Source organism: Triplophysa dalaica, chromosome 1, assembly GCF_015846415.1.
Source record: "Triplophysa dalaica isolate WHDGS20190420 chromosome 1, ASM1584641v1, whole genome shotgun sequence".
NCBI lineage: Eukaryota > Metazoa > Chordata > Actinopteri > Cypriniformes > Nemacheilidae > Triplophysa > Triplophysa dalaica.
The window spans coordinates 20,031,666-20,052,501 of record NC_079542.1 but is presented as its reverse complement, the minus strand read 5'-3'; the positions used below and the strand labels follow the sequence as shown (position 1 = coordinate 20,052,501).

The 20,836-nt window shown below is 38.0% G+C and overlaps 1 protein-coding gene across 1 annotated transcript in view; it reads right to left on the bottom strand.

Moving 5' to 3' along the window:
• igdcc4 (immunoglobulin superfamily, DCC subclass, member 4) overlaps positions 1-20,517 on the bottom strand; it is a 63,897-nt gene extending 43,380 nt beyond the window's left edge. The window contains exon 1 of the mRNA XM_056758258.1: positions 20,244-20,517. Within this exon, the coding sequence (XP_056614236.1) occupies positions 20,244-20,310 (67 nt within the window). The 5' untranslated portion in view covers positions 20,311-20,517. The remainder of the gene's footprint in view (positions 1-20,243) is intronic.
• Positions 20,518-20,836: the final 319 nt, after the last annotated feature.

The window sequence follows — 20,836 nt, the reverse complement described above, 5'->3', positions numbered from 1 at the left end:
ATATTTATATCTTTAAACACATGCCTAGAGAGAAAGCAATGGTAAAGGGTAACAATTTACTTCATCGTAGTAAATGTGGCATACTCAAGGTTGGCATAATCCAATGACGTTGTTCACTTGAAAAGAATAAAGCAGTTTCACAGATCATGCATGAGCAATATGCTATATAAAGAAACATTCCATTTCAAAGAGGTGAGAAGTAAATACAAATATGTCAAAGTATTTTTTTGTTTGTGGTCAGGAAATTCTTTTTGAATTTGTCTACTCATCTTTTTGATACACCTGTTCCAGTTTTCTAAATCTGCACTAGCACAGTTTTATTCTGGCATTTTGAATGGGAGCAAAGAGAAGGATTTGCATCTGAGCACAGCATGTACTTGTTGCTGATATGAATAGATTGTGCATACAAATCACAACATGGCAAAGCACTTTAGGTCAGCTGTGAAAAAAGAAAAATGCACTCAAATACTGTATAATTTAGCTTTCCTACTCAATGTTTTCCAATACATTTTAAAGGTGTTAGAAAAACGTCTGGACTGGTTGGGTCACATTTGAAATCTCCATATCTTTCAAATGGAGTGGAGAGGTTATTCTTGTAAGCACTAAATAGCAAGGGCAAAACGGTTAATCTAGTTTGCATCCGTGATACACTAGCAATATATGGGTCAATGACTAATAATATTTTCAAGAAGAAAAATTTTTTTTTTAAGCAAAACAGTTTGAAAATGTATTTTTATGTCCAAAAAAATGTATTGTGTTGATTTATATTGGTTTTACAGCATTTTAGGGAGCATTAATTCATTATTAAACAAGATTTCTGATTTTACCACCCAGAAAATGTCAGGTGGTGCGACCACATATTAATTTCAAATAATATACATTTAATGTATTTAGCACTGAGTATTTTTCCCCTCATATATAAGAAATTTAACATAAAATCATGCCAAAATATTTTATTAAGAATTTTATTGAGAAAATTAACATTTATTTCTCAGTTTTGTTCTCTGTTTGTATGTTCGGACGGTCGCACCACCTGACATTTTTGGTCTTTCAAACACCAAAACTCAAAAAATCTATTGAATTTCAATAAAATGAAAAGGGTTTCTTATAAAGGACATATTGTAGATCCATTTGATATATGACATGTATTTATTCAAATTCTTTTTAGGAAAATAATGAATTTGGACACAAAAAATACATGTCACGTCATTGACCCATATATATATAATGAAATATATATACTGTATAGATAAAAAATCCAGTCACAATTTAGAATAACTTTAAAGGTGCCGTGTGTACTTTTTGGAGGATCTATTGACAGAAATGCAATATAACATAACTGTTATACAGACAAACTGCTCTACAGAACGTGTTTCATAAATACGTTATCTCCTTAGGAAAAGAACCGAAAACATGATGACATCTTAGTTCTGTGTCAGCCGCTTTAGTTCTTTGAAAGGGAGAGGTGGAGTGAGCCGTTGGTTGCAATACGCACCCTCACCACTAGAGACCGATAAATTACATACAGTGGACCTTTTAATATTTTTTCGACAGTATACTCCTCCAAACATTGTAGCCCTAATAAATGAGATTCCTCAAGACACACTGATAACTAAAAAGAACTAAAAAGGTCAAAACGTTTATTACTGTGTGTCTATAAAGTCTGGAAAATGTCCAGAACCCAAATGGTAGCCAGGAGGCCATTATGTTGATGAGTTGACCCAAGTATTAAATTATATATTGATGTGTTTTTTCTGGTACTTGAGAATAACACACGGCCTGTCAGTTTTAATTAAGCCATAATAAAATATCACTTACACTACAATAGGATACAAACTGTCCCTGCTCATGTTTGCCTCATAAGCTTATTAAATGTTGACATAAAATCTGATAAAAGCTGCTGACCTCATGAGGTAAAATTGCCACATATCACAGCCTATGTCTGTATCAAAAGCATGTTTTCTTCCTCAGTCAGTGAATATACTCTAATTTCAAATAAATGCCTAAGGGAATGAATTGGCAGGAATACAAAGCAGACAGTGGCAGTATAATAAAGTGAAAGATGTGCTATTTAGTTGTAAAGCAAAAATAAATACACCAGTAAATAGAAAGACGAGCAAGCAACAATATAATAACAATATTACAGCAGCAGTAATGACAGGAAAGTTACTGCCACATCGCAGTGTTGAGAACAGATTGTGTGCAAAGTGACTTCAGTCCTTGAGGTTTATGAAACTGGCTTGACACCAGCCTAGGGCCAAGATATTGTCCACACCAGAAAAAACTAGGCAGAGGCAAGAAAAAGTATGTGAGCCTTTAGGAATTTCATGGTTTTCTTAATAAATTTGTAATAAAAATCTGATCTTCATCTAAGTCAAGGGTATTGATAAACAAAATGTGTCTAAAAATAAATAAATACAAATTGATCTGATAAAAACTCCTCCCTTTTGGAGTTTGCTCTGCACAAGAAGAACAAGCTTATGTGAGCCATGCGTCGCCAAAAAGAGCTTTCAGGATCTACTATCAACAATTGTAGATTTACATAAAGCTGCCAAGGGTTACAAAAATGATTTCAAAGAATTTAGAAATTCACCAGTTTACAGTTATGCAAACAATCTACAAAAGGTGGGCACCCAGTCAAAATGACACCAAGAGCACAACGAAGACTCATCAATGAGGTAAAGAAACAACACCGAATGACAGCCAAAGATTTGAAGGCATCATTGGAACTTGCTAACGTCAAATTAACAGCACCGAGTCGGGATGAAGCCTCCATTCACCAATGCGGAAGACCCGCTTTCTCGCTCGTTCGGAGGGACACGCTCGATCGCTCCTTTCTTGAGCGGGCTGCAAATTTCCTGCCTCAACACAGGCACGTTTTGCACTGACGTAAGCGAAGGAACCACACCGCTGAAGCGGGGAGGTCTGCGTCTGAACTGCAGGGAGTACCCGTTTTCTACCACATTTAGTAGCCAATGAGAGGAAGCAAGCTGGCCCAGTGAGGTTAGTGGCCCCCTGAGTCGTGGCAGGGCAAGAAACGCAGCATTGCCTGGGTGAGGGGGAAAGAGCCCCTCTTGTGAACAGGTATGTGTTTTAATTGCATTCACACAAACATTTACAACATTGCAAAATTCGCCCGCAACCTCTGGGGAAAACTGATGAAAAACAGCGGTGTTTGGGGGCCACTGGCATGCTCACAAACAATCTCCTCCTCTTCACAGGTCCGTCAGGTCGACGGCTTGGCAGCCGATGACGCTCCGCCGTTTGGCCGATCTCTGCGTGGAGTGATGCGTGGATGAAGAACGGGCTCTCGGAGACGGTTGATAAGAGCGCGTGACTCATGGCCTTGGCGCGCTTTTGCGCCTCCCCGAAGTGTCTACTCCCTACTCCATGACGTGACTAAAGAGGCCGGAGGTAGTGATCGGGGCATTGAGAAGAGACTTACAAGAAGGCTTACGGCCTTCTCAAGTACCCTTACGAACTCCTCGTGGAGTCCACGGGACACAGCCACTCAAACTGATCGCAACCGCAACTTATTACGCATAAATCTTCAGACACACACTTTGTAATGTCCGTCTTGGCACGAATACACGTAAGCACAGTCGTTTGTCTTCAGTGAGAGTCTTCAGATCTGTGTAATAAGGGTTTTTCCTTATTCCTTAACGTGCAGCCACATATTTTGTTATTACTGCGCAGAAAGACTTATATACGGCAGATATTTGAGTCATACAAATAAGACTAATACATGATTCGAAAGTGTGATTGGTCTACTACTATATGTGTGTACTCATTTCTGAAAAGCGTCATTTAAACAGTTTTAAAACACAGCGAATAACGTAACTCATCATAGAAACGTAAAGCGTATGTCTGAAGAAAGCTTCAAGTGTCTAATTTAAATTAATATTTAATATTACATTATATACTATGTATGAAAGTAAAGACATGTGCAGCTTCTCCCTTCAGAGCTTGTTATGAGATCACATCCTTGCGCAGAGCGGTCTATGTCACATGATCCGCGCAAGCCCCAAACAATGGCACTACAAAACAGCAATTTACTTCGTTTACTGTGTACAATGGTCTTACTATAGTAAATGTGTAGTAACCATGGTTTTTGTGCAAAGTTTTTGTCAAAGCTCTTGTTATTCTTAATTTTAAACATATTTTTCATATTTACACCTGACATATATTGTATATAGGTTCAAAATATCGGTTATCGGTCTACTTGACCTGTAATAATCGACATCGGCGCTGAAAAACGCATATCGGTTGACCTTTAGTGACAACATCTTTGTTTGTTCTATGTCAGCCATCGTAGTGCTTTGAAAAGAGAGGGTTGGAGTGAGCCGGTTGCAATTCACAACCTCAACCAGGCTCTTTTCAGACAGTTTCAGACACCTTTTGCCTTTTTCAGATCACTTGTCATTACTACATATTAGAGTTGTACATGATTTGAATATGAATGTATCGATTCTGCATAACTCCTGTCACACATTAGAAAATCCATGCCATTATAGGATTTTTAAATAAAAGTCAAAAACTTGGCCAGTCCTCTGTAAACCCAAAGCAGCTGGAATACCTCAGGACTAATAAAATAAAATAGTGTTCATGTCTTTTGACTTAATGGTTCCCAAATAAAAGTTTTGTTGTTTCACAAACAGTTCTTTGTAGTGGAAAGGGGTTCTTCAGACAATTAAGAAAGACATGTTTTTTTTAAAAGAACCCTTGACTGAATATTTTTATTGGTTTATGATTGTTTTTAAGAGTGAAGAATAGGCTGTATTCTGAAGAACAATTTAACAAGTCAAGGTTCTGCGGGCCAACTTCACAGGAATATTATACAACAGATTACAATACACTGGAAAAATACCCACAATGCTCTGGGGAATTATGGGAACAATTAAATTACAGTTCTCCAGTCAAATCTTCCTGTGGTAGGAATGAATACGGTCATAAGAACTTTTTAAATGAAGGCTTGTTGAATGAGCCCTGATAAATAAATGTGTGTGGTGAGATGAGGAGATGTCTAACGTTATTCAAAAGGGCACGAATTCTGATGCTGACAGCCAAATCTCACAGCCAAACAGTCTGTTTAAATAAACTTAAAGAGCAGTTGTGCAAAACCGCCATAACATTGATCGCTGTGTGCTTTAATGAAAAAGGAAAAGGAGCTTTTACAAAGTAAAAAGCAAACAACTTTTATTAGGTGGAAAAATGTTTTGGAACAGAAACATCAAATTATTTTACCACAGACTGAAAATAAATTACTCACTTGCTCATTGATTAACCACGGGAAAGTCTGAGCTCCAAACGGCATTAGCACTACCATCTCCCTGGCAAACACACTTTCATTGTAATAGGTGTTGCGGTATCTGTGTGATAAGGAGTAACAGTCACACCAGTTGCGGAAGTTTGTTTTGATGTTATCTGTCCCTGCATATAATCTACTGGGAATTATGCAGAGGCAAATATTGAGCAGCTACAGTAGATCAAAAGCAGAGAAGAGATCAGGACAGGACCGTCTATATTGGAACATATAATGATAACAAGAAAAAGAGCCATGACAATTGTGTATCATTAGGAAGTAAACATAAATGGTCCTGTCAGTAAAATTTGCGAAATGCAACCAATGGCTCTCTTCACCATACCCTTATGAAGCACTATGGAGGCTGACTCAACACTAAAATGTGACATTTTCGGAGATTATGGACAAAATGGAGATTATGTATTTACTTAACACGTCCTAGAGCAGATTGTCCGTTTAGGGCTGTAGAAACAACATGGTGAATTCCAGGTAAGGGGACCCGTGGTGTGTGTAGATAGAAACAGCACTGTGTTTTTATGGGCTTTTAAGAGGCCCTCAAAGTCCAAAACACTGGAGTATGGCAGACGCAGGCCCAACCTTGGCTCAATACAGGTTCAGCTAATGGGCAATTACAACATACAGTACATCCACAGAAGCGTATGAAAACCAACAAAGTATACAAAAATACTTGTTTAAAAAGTGTGGCTTGTTTTGAACCATATATTTTTCAAGGTGAAAAGTCTTTTAGAAAGTCAAACCTTAAAAGACTATTCAAGGTGAACAAAAGGGTGAATACAGACAGCCATTTAATGCACCTAGCTGAAAAATATCAAGTTATGTACAGAAAGACATTTATCTGGTGAAACTGCAAGGTTATAAACCTTTAATGTTTCTGCTCTTATCCGAAATGCCTCTTTGCCATCTAAGAATTTTATTGCAGTCTTTTCCTGACATGTTTAATACTTCTTTTAATAAACAGAAAAATCCTTGTAAGTGGTTTGGATGTTGGTGTGTGTCCGCATTCTTAATCTTCCTCCGTGCTACTCGTCCTGAGGCATGCCTCGCCCGACTTTGAGCCCTCCTTTGCGGTCATGTGACTGAGTGGACAGAAGCATGGAATGGAAGGAATGCGATCGTATGACTGTTTACCCAACCAGCGTCATTATGAGGAATAGACCCCGCTTCACACGCTCTCTCACAGATGCATGCACTGACGCATACATGAGTGCGCCGATTTACTATACATAAACAGACCCGCCCTCGCAATTTCCCACATTCTGATCATTACTCGTATTCACTTTTAGTCTTGTACCATAGATGTCTTTGCTTCTTTGACATGGGCATTTTAGGACTATTAACAATATACTGTATATATACATATACACAGTACATATACTAATAATTATATACAGACATATGTTCTGTTATGTTTTCATTTTCTGCAAATCAATGCAATGCAAACAAGATATTTTTTTGAATATTGTTCGTAGTTCTCAGAATGAAACAAATCATTTTACCTAAACATATAGCTATAAGTAGTCAATTTAAAAACAAAACAGATTAATAAACCGATTTTGAAATCTCATATTTTTTTCTGTGGCTGTAATTAACTTTTTGTGTGCTGTCACAAAATAAATAAAACACTAGTATAAAAGCCTACATAATATTTAGGAGTGGAAAAAATAAGAGACTGCTCCAAATTTTCATTGCAGATCAGCATTTCTAGATGTATTAGATGTAGCTGTATCCAGTCCAGGGTTCATTGAATTTCAACAAAATCATCCACAGCAATATGAATGACTGAAAACATGACAGGACACCTGAAAACTGTGATAAAAATCGAGGTTAGCATATAATTTTTTCCCCTGTATTCCTGTATATTCCAAATATTAGTGTTGTATTGCTTAAGAGTGAATATGAACCTGTTTTCTGTGCAGTATTTGAGAAAAAAATACAGAGCATCCTTTCTGTTATTTTGACCTGTTTCTATAGTGTTGGTATTTTCTGCAAATAGAAACAATATTTGTATCTGAAATTGGATAAAAATATTGTTATTAGTTCACAGAATTAAACTAAAATTATAATTTTACCTAAACACATACATAAATACCTCTGAAATGGTCTTTTATTTTTTTCTGTGGCTGTATAACTATTACAGTTATAAAAAATCAGTATATTTTGACACCCCGACCCAAATATTAAAAAATTCAAACATCACAATCAAGCAAATCATTAGCTTTCAAAAAATCAACTCAATTATCTAAAGCCTCAAAGCAAACCCCATTGATCCACTGTTTCTTTTACAAACTGCTCTGTTGTGAACTTGCACAGAATGACACTGATGAGCTTCATTGCTAATTCTGCAACAGTAGCATCATACAGTAAACACATAACACGATCGCACGTCTCAATGCTTGACTTCCAACTCATGACTTTCTTTCAATAGATACTGACATATCACAGCAACTAAATCATACATACATGATGAACTACACATATATGTGTGCAAAGTAGTGTTGTCACAATACTGGAATTTCTAACTTCGATTCAATCCCTAAAAAAGTATTGATATTCGATACCACTTTCGATACTACGGGGATAAAACTACCATAACAATAAGGCCCTACATACATTACTTTTATTTAAAGTTAAATTGAACAAGACTAGACAATGTGGTATATTTACATTATTTACTAATTGTTAATCTACTGTAAATTTTACTAATATATTTAATTTTTAAAATAAAGTTGTATTTGTCTGTTTTAATGGACCAGAGCTTACATAAATAACTGAGAGATTAATAAAGATATTAAGTAGTTTAATAAATACTTGAACAAATGTATTGCTCATTCATTGCTCATTAATGTTAATAGCCTACATTTATATGATAAAAAAAATTATTTGGCTTTTATTCACATATAATCAGTGATCATATAGACAGAGACGCAAACTTCAAACACAAAAACTTTTGCAGGGACTCATTCATTCATCAGCGCACAAACATAGAGTGTTATGGTAAGCATATGAGAAATGATGCAGAGACTTTACCTGCACCAGCATCATTTCAAACATCAACCTAACCGGAGCGAATGAGATGAGTGGATGAAATCATTCATCAGCGCACATAAAGACAGAAACGCGTGCATTAAACATGAGAACTGCTGCGGAGACTCTGTACTGGCCATCTTTCTAACATAACAACGTTTAACCGTGGCAAATGAAATGAGTGGGTGAAATTATTGATCAGTGCACATACAAAGAGCGCTATGGTAAACATGGGATACGAGCTCGCACCAAGCGCCAGATGTGTTACTGAGACTATGAACTGGCCATCTTTTCTAACATTAAAGCGGCCCTGCAATGATGTGTCATGCATTCTGACTTATTTACAATGTTAAACGTGCTTTGTTCCTATGCTCCCCGCACGATCGAACACGTTTCGTAAAGTTTTTTTCGAACAAATTAAAACTGTTTCACAACAACTTTTCTTGGTCCCTTATTGGACCACTCTCACGGAAAAGCACGCGGCACCGCTAAATGAGATCAGGAGAAGGAGCATGCGCAGGTGTTAATTTCACTTTTAAACTAAACAAACTAGGGGTTGCACGAATTAGTCGACATTAATGCTCTGGTGATGTTGACTAGTCGCGGATCATGTGACTTTTTTACACGGTATCTTTAAGAAGACGGCTAACTGTGCCATGTATAGATATATATATATACAGCAGGGAAAATTTGTATGTGACATATCAGCATTTTTATCAGTAAGGGGATTTCTGGTAAGTGGGCTATTGACACAAAATTTCCACCAGATGTAGCCTTCAAGCCAAATATTGAATTCATACAAAGAAATCAGAACATTTAAGTATACAAGTTCAGTCATAATAAATAAAGTGAAATGGCACAGGGAATAAGTATTGAAAACACTTTAATACTTTGTACAAAAAAGCCTTTTTTGGTGATTACAGCTTCTAGATGCCTCTTGTATGGAGAGACCAGTCGTCTGCATTGCTCAGGAGTGATTCTGGCCCATTCTTCCACACAAATGGTCTTTAAATCTTGAAGGTTCCTTGGGCCTCTTTTATGAACTTTGATCTTCAGTTCTCTCCATAGATTTTCTACGGGATTTAGGTCAGGTGATTGACTGGGCCATTCAAGCAGCTTGATTTTCTTTCTTTGACACCACTTCATTGTGTCCTTGGCCTTGTGTTTGGGATCATTGTCTTGCTGAAATGTCCACCCTCTTTTCATTTTCAGCTTTCTGGTATATGGCAGCAGATTTTTATCGAGAATGTCCGAGTACATTTCTCCATTCATCCTGCCTTCAATAATATGAGGTCTGCCAGTACCCCTTGCTGAAAAGCAACCCCAAAACATGATGCTTCCACCCCCAAACTTAACTGTAGGTATGGTGTTCTTGGGGTGGAGGGCAGTGCCATTTCTTCTCCAAACATGGTGTTTTGAATGAATACCAAAAAGTTCAATTTTGCTTTCATCTGACCATACAATAGTCTCCCAATAATCCACAGGCTTCTCCAAATGCTCTTTCGCAAACTTTAACTGAGCCTCAACATGCTTTTTGTTTAGCAATGGAGTCTTGCCTGGTGAGCATGCATGGATGCCATGGCAGTTCAGTGCATTGCTTATAGTTTTCTTTGAAACAACAGTACCTGCTGATGCAAAGTATTCCTGAAGTCCTGCCCGAGTGGTTCTTGGCTCTTGGAGAACTCTCCTGATTATTCTTTGGACTCCTCGGACAGGGATCTTATTTGAAGCACCTGATCATGGCCGGTTTATGGTGAACTGATGCTCTTTCAATTTCCGGATATTGGCCCCTACAGTGCTCACAGGAACATTCTGGAAATGCGCTTATAACCATTCCCATCAAAATGCTTTTCAACGATAAGATTACGAAGATCTACAGAGAGTTCTTTGCTTTTACCCATAATGAAGTCTTTCCTGTGTGCCTCCTAGGTAATAAGAAGTCTTTATAGGCCATCAATTAGGACTAAAACAGTGGTAATCAATTAGTACTGATAGGAGGCAGGGTTTCTCTCTCCATACTGACAGATTTCAGGTGATATCCTGGCTTTCTATGCCATTTTGCACCTTGTTACCTTCATGTGTTCAATACTTATTCCCTGTGTCATTTCACTTTATTTCTTATGACTGAACTTGTATACTTAAATGTTCTGATTTCTTTGTATGAATTTAATATTTGGCTTGATGGCTACATCTGGTGGAAATATTGTGTCAATAGCCCACTTAGAAATCCCCTTACTGATAAAAATGCTGATGTGTCAAATACTTATTTTCCCAGCTGTATACTAGACGCCGCAATGGCCGCTGCACCAGAAAATGTCACAGAGCTGCGCTCTTTTCTGGGATTTATGAACTACTATGGAAAGTTCTTACCACATCTTGCAACGGCCTGTGATGCTTCACCCTATGGCATCGGCGCAGTTATCTCACATGTTACATCCAGGAGAGGAACGCCCCATTGCGTTGGCGTCGAGAACGTTGTCTGTGAGTGAGGAAAACTATGCACAGATTGAGAAAGAAACCCTGAGCATAGTCTTCGGAGTGAAAAAGTTTCACAAGTATTTGTTTTGCCGGAAATTCCATCTGCTGACTGATCACAAGCCCCTTTTAGCTACCCTTGGTCCAAAATCTGCCATTCCTACACTGGCCGCTCTTCGTAAGAAACGATGGGGTTTGACCTTATTAGTCTATGACTGTGTTATTGAGTACAGAAGATCTTCCGATCATGCCAATGCAGATGCTCCATCCAGATTACTGTGTGAGCAAAGAGGGGACAGAGGAGATGGTGTTTCAAGTCTCATTCATGTATGAATTGCCAATCAGTGCAAAAGATATTGCCATGGAAACCAGGAAAAATTCAAGGTATTGAATCTGACGTTGTCTCGATGGCTGAGTAATGTGACGGATGAAGGTCTAAAACCATTCCTTGTAAGGAAGGACCAGCTCTCAACAGACCAAGGCTGCATGCTTAGGGGCTCAAGAGTGACAATTCATCCAAGCTATTGAGAAAGACTTTTGTCCAAACTTCGTGAAGGTAACCTGGGAGTGGTGAGAATGAAAATGCTGGCCAGAGGATATCTATGGTGGCCAGGTCTCGATAAAGACATCCAGGACTTCCTCCAGTGAGTACGTGTGCTCCATGTGAAGTAGAGCGAAAACAACCATATGGTCATGGACCACCACACCCTGGGAACGTATTCACATTGATTACACCAAAATTGATAAGCAACACTTAGTGATTGTTGATGTTCATTCGAAATGGGTCGAAATCGTCTTCACTCAACTGACCAATGCTGAAAAGACAATCTGAGCTGCCTATGGACTTCCAAAAAAACTGGTATCGGATAACGGTCCACCATTTACCTGCAGGGAGTTTGAGGGTTTCCTGAGAACTGATGGGGTACACCACATTCTGTCACCTCCATATCACCCTTCTAAAAAACGAACAAGCCGAGTGTTTTTTTTTCAAACATTCAAGAAGACATGGGCACAGCTGCGTGGGCAGGCAGTATAACTCCAATTACGCCTAGTCCGTTTTCTTTTAACCTATCGAAAAACTACTCACACTGTAACAGAACGAACGCCTACTGAACTGTTCCTGAAAAGACAGCCTTGTTCCTGTCTCACACTCCTAAAGCCTGATACCTCTGTTGTAGTTCTCAAACATCAAATGCAACAAAAGAAGGCTCATGACACACCATTCAGGAAACTATGATCTTTCGAAATTGGACAGAAGGTCCTGATGCGCAGCGAAAGGGATCCACATCGTGTTTGGCTCCCAGGTGTAATTCTGTTCAAGCACGGACCTCTCACATACCAAGTGAAAGTCAGAGATCGATGTGTGAAAGGGCATGCGATTTCATGGGCAGTTCGAAGGTCGATGATTTTGTTCCTGATGCTGGTAATGAGGCTCATCTAAATACTCCTCAACCACACAGCCCAATAGAAACAAGGACAGTTGTTGGTCCTGAATGAACGTATCCACTTCGGTTGAGTAAGGAACCTAACAGATTAGATCTCTAATTGTGGACCGATTAAGGTTACTTAATACAAACATTCTAATCTAATCTAGTGTTCAAAAAGTTTGTCAAAAATCTACGGGGGAGGAAATGTAGTGTATTGTTCATGCACAGCTATAACATGCATTATGGTAGCTTGTAAAATCCCTGTATGTGATGCACTGTGCCTGTGTGGAAGTGGTGTGCTCAAATAGTGAACTTCAGGAAACAGAATCCGCAGAAAGGGTTGTCCGTTTGTTTATTCGCATCTAAAACATAAGTTTGAAATAGCAGTATATTTATTTCACGAAACGTATGGTGAGAGAACCCAAATGCAGGCAGTGACAAGATACTTTAATAAAATGGAACAAAAACAGAAAACAAAAACCCACAATGGGGTACAATACAGGGGATAACAAAGACAGCAAAACAGGAACGAAAAACTCACGGAGGGTAACAAGCTGTAACAAAAATCAAAAAGGATGATAAACAGGAACAGAATGCTGGAGCAGAACGCTGTGACACAGCATAGGGACAAATCCTCAATTGAGCAGTTCCAAAGAGCATACCGGTACAACGATGTACAAGAACAAACAAGCAAAGGACATAGAATACAAAGGCATTAAATAGGGAGACGAACAAAGGATAATTAACAATAGGCAGGTGTGGGTAATAAAACACTGAAGGGAAACTAACGAGGAACGAGAGGGGCGGGGCCCTAGACGAGACACGAGAAAGCGCATGACAGACAATATCTAAGCCATGCCATGTCCTTCTCACACAAAACCCTAGGCTATGCCATGACTCCGCTGCAAGAACAAGAATAAACATGACATGATAGCGGAATCATGACAATATAGTCATATAGTAAAGACAAATTGTTTTGATTGTTCCCATGATTTTAAAGTGAATGAGCTGTGTTCTGATCTACCTTAAATGATTTCACATATAACAAATATTAAGCTTAAACGATTGCTTGACAAGCCTGAGTTTTAAAAGTTCCGTATGACAATACATTTTCAAGTCTAACCATCTTTAACTGGAGCCCGTTTCTGTACTCCATGTAAACAGAAAAGTATTGAAATTAGTTGAGAAATGGAAACAATATTGTCGGTTTTTGCCCTCACCAATATGGTGGTTGCGTTTACTTACGATCCAGCAGACAATGCTGTGTCTAGTTCTTTATGCAGATCTTTTTAATATTATAGGCGATTTTTTACTTGTACCCCATTTAATAAAACATGAAAGCAACAGAATAAATAAAAATGTTTCAGAAATTAGATGATGTGTTACTGATGTGCTGCATTTGTATGTCAACTATTCAGCGTCAATGCAACATTTATCACATTAAAGGCGACCTCAAAAAAATCTAAGGTCATTCAACCTTTAATGCAATTGCAACAATATTTATAGATAGAGTTTTATCCAATGTATGAGGAAACGGCAGTGATTCATTCATAGAGGCTGTGACATCTGTCAGTAGATCGGGTGGCGATCCTATTATGTCAACTTGCCGGATAAAAAGAAACTAAAACATTGTAAACTGTGTGGCTTTGAAACTATGTTTAGCCTTTAGGTTGTGGTTATCGTGTTCAAATAAAAACGTATTGCAAATCATGAATTCCATTATTTAACAATAATGCATTTTAAAGCGAAACATTTTTTATTATTTGTGGTTCCTTTAGTTTTCTCTTTTTGAGAAGATCTTCAAAGTGTACAAAATGATTACTCCGCATATGATCTCTGCTCGAAATTTAAAGAGACAGTGAACCCTAAATTGAAATTTGTATTGAATAATATAACTCGGTTTTGCGCGACACAGTCCCACATTGTCCCATACAAACTGCTTACCTGTCTCTCATTAGGTTTGTTGGGTGGTGGTCACCCTAGAATGCAACGATGCATTAAAGTTTAACTGTACACCTTAAATATGACAAGCTTGGTTAAAAATAAATTTCTGATTTTTAAAATCCCAAGAAAGCGCATATAAAATATAGTGAGAAAAGCTTTGAATGAAGGTAATTCAAAGACGTCTCATTATTGTGGCAGACTAGCAAACACATTAAAAAGACATTAGAGAAAGTAGCTTTAGGAGTCAATGTGCTGTTTGTTTTATTTCCATATTGCTGAAAATGAATCTATTGCTGGCCTAGAGACCGCAACAATCCATTTTGCAATCAAGTTTTTAATCGGTAAGAGATCTGCTTTTCATTAAAGTCCCTTAAGGACAAATCCATCCACTTGGTGGCTATAATGGGAACGCACTTGAACAGCTATTTCCAGTCAGGATAATACAACTCTGTCTACTTGAATGAAAAAGACCAAACCCCTTAAACTACCGGGCAAGATTTTGTTCTAACAAAATTAAAATCAGGAAAAATATCTTAAAACATCTGCATTAAAAAATCTTCTTTAATTTAAATTTTGCATAAAAAAGCCCCATGTCTTCCATTCAGCAGCAGAAAAAATCTGAATTTACTATTTATAGCTGTGTTTAGGTAAATGTGTTAAATTTGTTTAATTCTGTGAGCTACTAATAATATTTCCACTCTATTCTCCCAAACTTAAAATAAATATATTGTTTATATTTGCATTTATTTTAAGAAAATGTAAACTTGAGAAACAGGTTAAAATAACAAAGTTATTCAACACTGTTTTTCAGACATTTCACTTTGAAGCAACATGACAGTAACATTTCTACATGTATTTAAGAAAAGTTTAAACATTATCCTTTTATGTGATAACATAGATTTAACACAGTTTTCATGTGTCTTGTCATGCTGTCAGTCTTTCATTTGGACTTTATGTGACTACTGAGGTTTTATATTGTTGAAATTTAACAGACACTGGACTGGAATGACCACAATACATCTAGGAATGAAGATTAAATTAAAATTTGGAATGGTCTCTTAATTTTGTGTCTAAACTATATAATTTTGTCTTCCCTTTTTAATGCAAAAATGTATTCTGCACTGACTTTTCTTAGCAAGTGTGGTCTGTCAAGATACATTGCCTGTAGTCACAGATGAGGCGGTACTTCAATCTATAATTGCTTTGATAACATGAAAATACTTCATTACATAATTTACATACAAAAGGCAAGGAGCATGACTAATTGCATTAACATTTGAAATGTTAAATAGTCATCTATAATTTGTGGCCCACATGTTTCATAAGAGAACAAATTTAAAATCAAACCTTTGCTTATGATGATTTACATGGGCAATACTTCGAAGTATCCATTAACGCTACTTAGTGTTCTTGCTCCTATGTCTTGCTTTATGTCCATCTTTTCATCCCCATCGCCATTTGACCCTTCTGAGGGACCCATCTCTGGTCGAGTCACATGTTGATAGTTTTTAACAGCTGTTATCCAGGTCACTGTATCCCTGAAGTCCATGTGTACAAATGCTAAAATTCAAATAGCCATTGCAACACAGAACACTGAGAACTACTATCAGCTTTGTTTAGGCCTATATTGACTCCATACATTTTTTTGGGGATTCCTATTGAACTTTTGGCATGTGATGAAAAAAATATCAATTATATAACACATTTGCAACCATTTTATTTGGCACAAACTCAAATACTGTCAAGTGTCACTAGTTAAAACATAAAACACATTAAAAAGATCAATGAAGAGTTCTGTCAACCATTTCGAGGGTCAACCTGCGGAAGACCTTTGTAAAGACTGACAGGAAGTAGGATAATGAATAATTTCCTTGTGCGAGCCACATTTCCTTCTACTAAAAATGATTCACCTCACCACTTACCAGCAACAGCAAATTACATGGAGGCTTAAATGAATTTCTAAACAACCACAAAGACTCAAACCCAAAAGATGGGCTGCTCGATTAGTCGCAATTCCCATTCAAATCATGATTAAATCGTGGCTATGCGATTGTGTTTTATGTGCAGCTTGTTCAAGAAGCACGGCTCTGTGATCTGTAGGAAATGCTTCATCATGTGAAAGCACCAAGCGTTTGATTTGCTTAAAACATGCATTTAAAACATTAACACCCGTCAAACATTATCCTTATAAATATACTTTATAATCATGAAAATACCTGAGGAGGCTTGAAAAACAGTGATAGAAAGATGACAGATGCAGATATATGCGTTATATGTGTGGTACTTCTTCTATGGAGCATTTGAGTTTCTGTGCGAGAGCGCCCTCTGGTTTTCGGATTTAGCTGCAATTAACAGTATTTCACTGACAAACTTTGCATAAACCGCCAACCGCCAACTCACGCGCGGTTTCTTTTCGATTTATCCGCATAGCCCTAACAAAAAATAAACCAAGTAATACAAAAAAGAACATCAATGATGAACATATGAACTATCATATTCAACTGAACCAGCTTCAACCGACTGTAGAAAGAAAATTAAATAAGGAAAAAAACAATTCATGACATGATATTTAAATCACATTTTCATTGTGTTTATATACATGTCAGATCTGTTGTGATGACTGATTTGTGAAGATAATTTTTCAGCACTGGCAAGCCCTAGATGGATATAAAGGAGCAGAGAATGATGTGTGGTACTGTCCCGCCCTTCTTTAATACTGAAAAAGTAAAAAATCTTTTGATTTTGAATCCTTTGAATATTTTATGAAATGTTTAAAACTATGAAGCTACAAAATCACTATCATTATTTAAACACAACAATGACTTTGCCATACGTGTGAATCAAAACATTAGAAGAGAGAACTGTATGAATGTCACTATATGCACAATCTGAGTACGGACTTGTGTTATTATAAATAGTGATTTCAAAAGCTTATTCTTCAGTCTGCAGTTTGTGTAATTACTGCAAATTCGGTCATCACTCATAGAGGAATAAAACAATATTAAGACTTGGTAATGACGAGGCAAAACGAGGTCATGAAGTGATGCTTAATGGAGGTAACGGCAGAAGTGCTGCAGCGGTGCTACAGAAAGATTACACAGCACATCTAGTGAAGGCTATGAAGCACAAAAGATTAACACTTTCCCTTCAGTGGTACAGGCTGTGATTAAAGGTTTGATTAACACAAGGTGGACTCACAGGTTCGAGCATAATGCTTGTGTGGCCACGTCACAGATATGAGGTACAGTACACTGATAAATACATTGATTAATTGGTTTCAGATAGTAGATTGGTTATCTGCAAAAATCAACACTGACAGTTGTTTTTTCTCTGTGCTCTTCCATTGCTGCAACTCATGGAAGTTGATTTTCTTTCCTTCACAAAACAAGATATTTTGAAAAATGTTGGTAACCAAAACCTCTGCTCCCCGTTTACTTCTGTTTTATGGACACAAAACCAATGCAAGTCAATGGGGACCAACGGTTTTCTATTACAAACATTTTTATAAAATATGTTATATTGTGTTGTGCAGAAGAAAGACAGTCACACAGGTTTGAAATGACAAGAGTGCATGTAAATAGAATTTTCATATTGAAGGTGAACTATTCCTTTAGTGAATGGGATAAGCGTTCAAAGCTCAACATAGGTGTTTAACACTATTGATTTTCAAAATCTGTCCGTTTCCCCACCTTAGATATTGCCATCTGCAAAATCCACAATGGTCGATCTATAGTGCAAGACCATGTAAAACATGATCTCTGAGTAGACCTCAACTAACCTCAAGTTTTCTTCTTTTTGGTGAATCTCTGAAAGCAGTAAGCTGCATACATACTTCAGACTAGAGGAACAGTGGCATGTTAAATAACATGGAGGGAGGCTTTCTATGAGGACGCAAACATCAGCTGGTGCTTTTAAAGCAGAGAAGTGTCGTCCCCTAAGAGCATCCTCAGAGCACACAACACAACGCACCAGTGCTCAGCTGGTACACTGGGGTTTATGTATATTTGAATGGTATTATGTGATTTTTCCTCATGAAAATCCAAGCGTTTAGTTTACGGACCTAAAGAGTGGGAAAAAGAGAGAAACTGCTACAACCCTAATACATAACCACACTTGGGGGGCGGGCTACACCCCCTCATTTTCATGTCCAGACCCCGGAGCTTTATGATTGCTTCTATATATGGATACCTCACTGGCCCCCTCATTCTGAGATAGGAGCCCCCGAAAACAAAATTCTGGCCTCGTGACTGCCCTTACTAGTGAGTACCATCTACAGTTACAGTTACAGTAGTGTGTATGCAAACATTAATTTATCTTTCCTCTTGTCATATTGGTAAGCATATTTGTAAACATTTATATTGTTTTAATAAGCATTGCTTTGGCAATACTGTACTGCAATCATGCCCATAAAGCTTGTTTTCAGTATAAAAGAAAGAGAGAGAGAGAGAGAGAGAGAGAGAGAGAGAGAGACCAAATTATCCACATTCTCCAGCATCCCTTACCATTCTGAATTCCCACAACAACACACACTCAAACAACATTCCTCTTCCTCTCTGTAAAGCTGTCACACAGTCTCGGGGAAGCCCAAACTACCCAGTAGAAAGGACATCATTTTTTTGTTTTAATATCAGCCGAGTTTAATTTTGCAAGGACACCTGCCTGTAACTTTTTTAAGTGAACCCCAAAGACTAGCTATTTCAGGTGCATTTCGGCGAGACTAAACTTCAGAAAGGTAAATGTTGAAGGCTGAGTGTGTCTATCATTAACCAAGTCACACAGGAACAAAAACAAACCTTCTACATTGGGAACAGAAAGTTATTTCTTGAAACGACCCAGGCATTATCTACACAGGTGTACAGTAGCATGCAAATATAGTCAAACGCCCTGCATACATACAGTACATCCTGCACACCGATAATTTAAGATTAAAGTCAAAACTTGCACCTGTGTAGACTTCAGAAGAAATCTGTCAGGAACTGTCAAGAACACATTTTGTAGGAAAGAAATATCAGAGAAAAAGTGAAATACAGATAGACTGTTCTTTCTGACTAAGTAAAGCTACCCCGTTTGCACGTCGTATATTTTTCCTGAAATTGATCACAAGTAAATCCCGCCCAACTGTAATATATAACCTCTCTTGCTACAGCACAGGGTTTAAAAGCGTGTATGCAGCTAAAACACCGCGTTTTGACCGCTGCGCTCGCCATTGCTTTCAACGGACAACAGTAAGGGCATTGGTGGATGCCAGGAGGTGCCCATGTGTTTCGCTGCTGCTCTTTGTTATGTAAATAAGGTGTATAGTCTGTGGATAAATCGTCCAGACCACTCCCCAGTCCCACTCCTGCTTCCTCCACCGCATGTGACTGGATTAAAGTCACCGAGTCCACCCTGAGGCAACTGCATCCTTCCACGAGCTATATTGTCACTTACACGCCATTCATTTCATAGAAATATATGACATCAATGAAATTATTTCATAGGTATTGTACAGTCAAAGCCACACGCACTAGTAAGCGCTGATTTTGCAAACTCTTATGTCAATGATTTCATTTGAATGTCAGAGTACATGTAAAAACTAATGGCAACAGGAGCGCGTTATCTGGTTCATGTGTGTTGACTATTTGTCTCTATTTCAAAGTCCAAATATCTCCTTCCAGAGGATATGAACCTGTCCTACATTCCCAAACTAAAGAACCCCCAACTATATCCGCCCCTCTGAGCAAACATAACCACTTCATGTGCCTTGATTTTTTTTTGTTAATCTAACGCTACTGTCGTCTTTCCAACATGGTTATTAATGCCGCTATCTGTGATTGGGCGCAGAATACTATTGGCAAAGTGCGGTTCAGATTTGGTTTCATCGTTTCCAAAAAGTTAATTCATTTCAGTGTTAAATTACACAAAGAAAATTGAAAAGAGAAGAAAGTAAAGCGCTGCAACAAGCAAGGTGCAAGATTTCTCTCTCAGTCTCACATGTCCTGACAGATAAAGAAACACGTTCATTCATAACAAACACACGCAATACAGACGTTATGTACAGCTGGTATTACCTTGCACGGATAGTCCACAGTAACCCAGAGAAAGTAGACAGAAGAACCAGATATTCTCCACCGCCATGTACAGCTTTTGATTTCCAGCAGCAGCGGGTAAAGCAGAGTGTGCTTTATGTGACCGCTATAGCTACATACATACAATGGAATCCGGATTCAATCGCTTCTGATTTAAGTGGTTACGCGTAATTTCACTTATATCCCTGCAACGCGCGTTCCCCTACCTATAAACACAACGTGCTTGCATTAATCGGGGAAGAGTCGACGTGTCTCTCGGCGGCTCATCGCCATGTTGTGTCCAAATGTTAAGTGTGCGATAGTGTGTGTTAGGTCTCTTTATACACAAACGCGCACACACACACAAGTGAATCCCGCTTATAGGTGTCCACTGGAGATGCATGAAACGCTGCCACTATCCTCACACACCCCCTTTCCATGTTACATGCACGCACGCTTCAACGACGCAAAACATATGTTGCGCTACATTGAGCTTTATTGGTCGTATTAGTTATAGTCCTTCAGCATATAACGTGCTAATGTATTGCTTGCACGCCCGACTTTTATTTACAGTCCATCTCGTGTTTGTATATTTC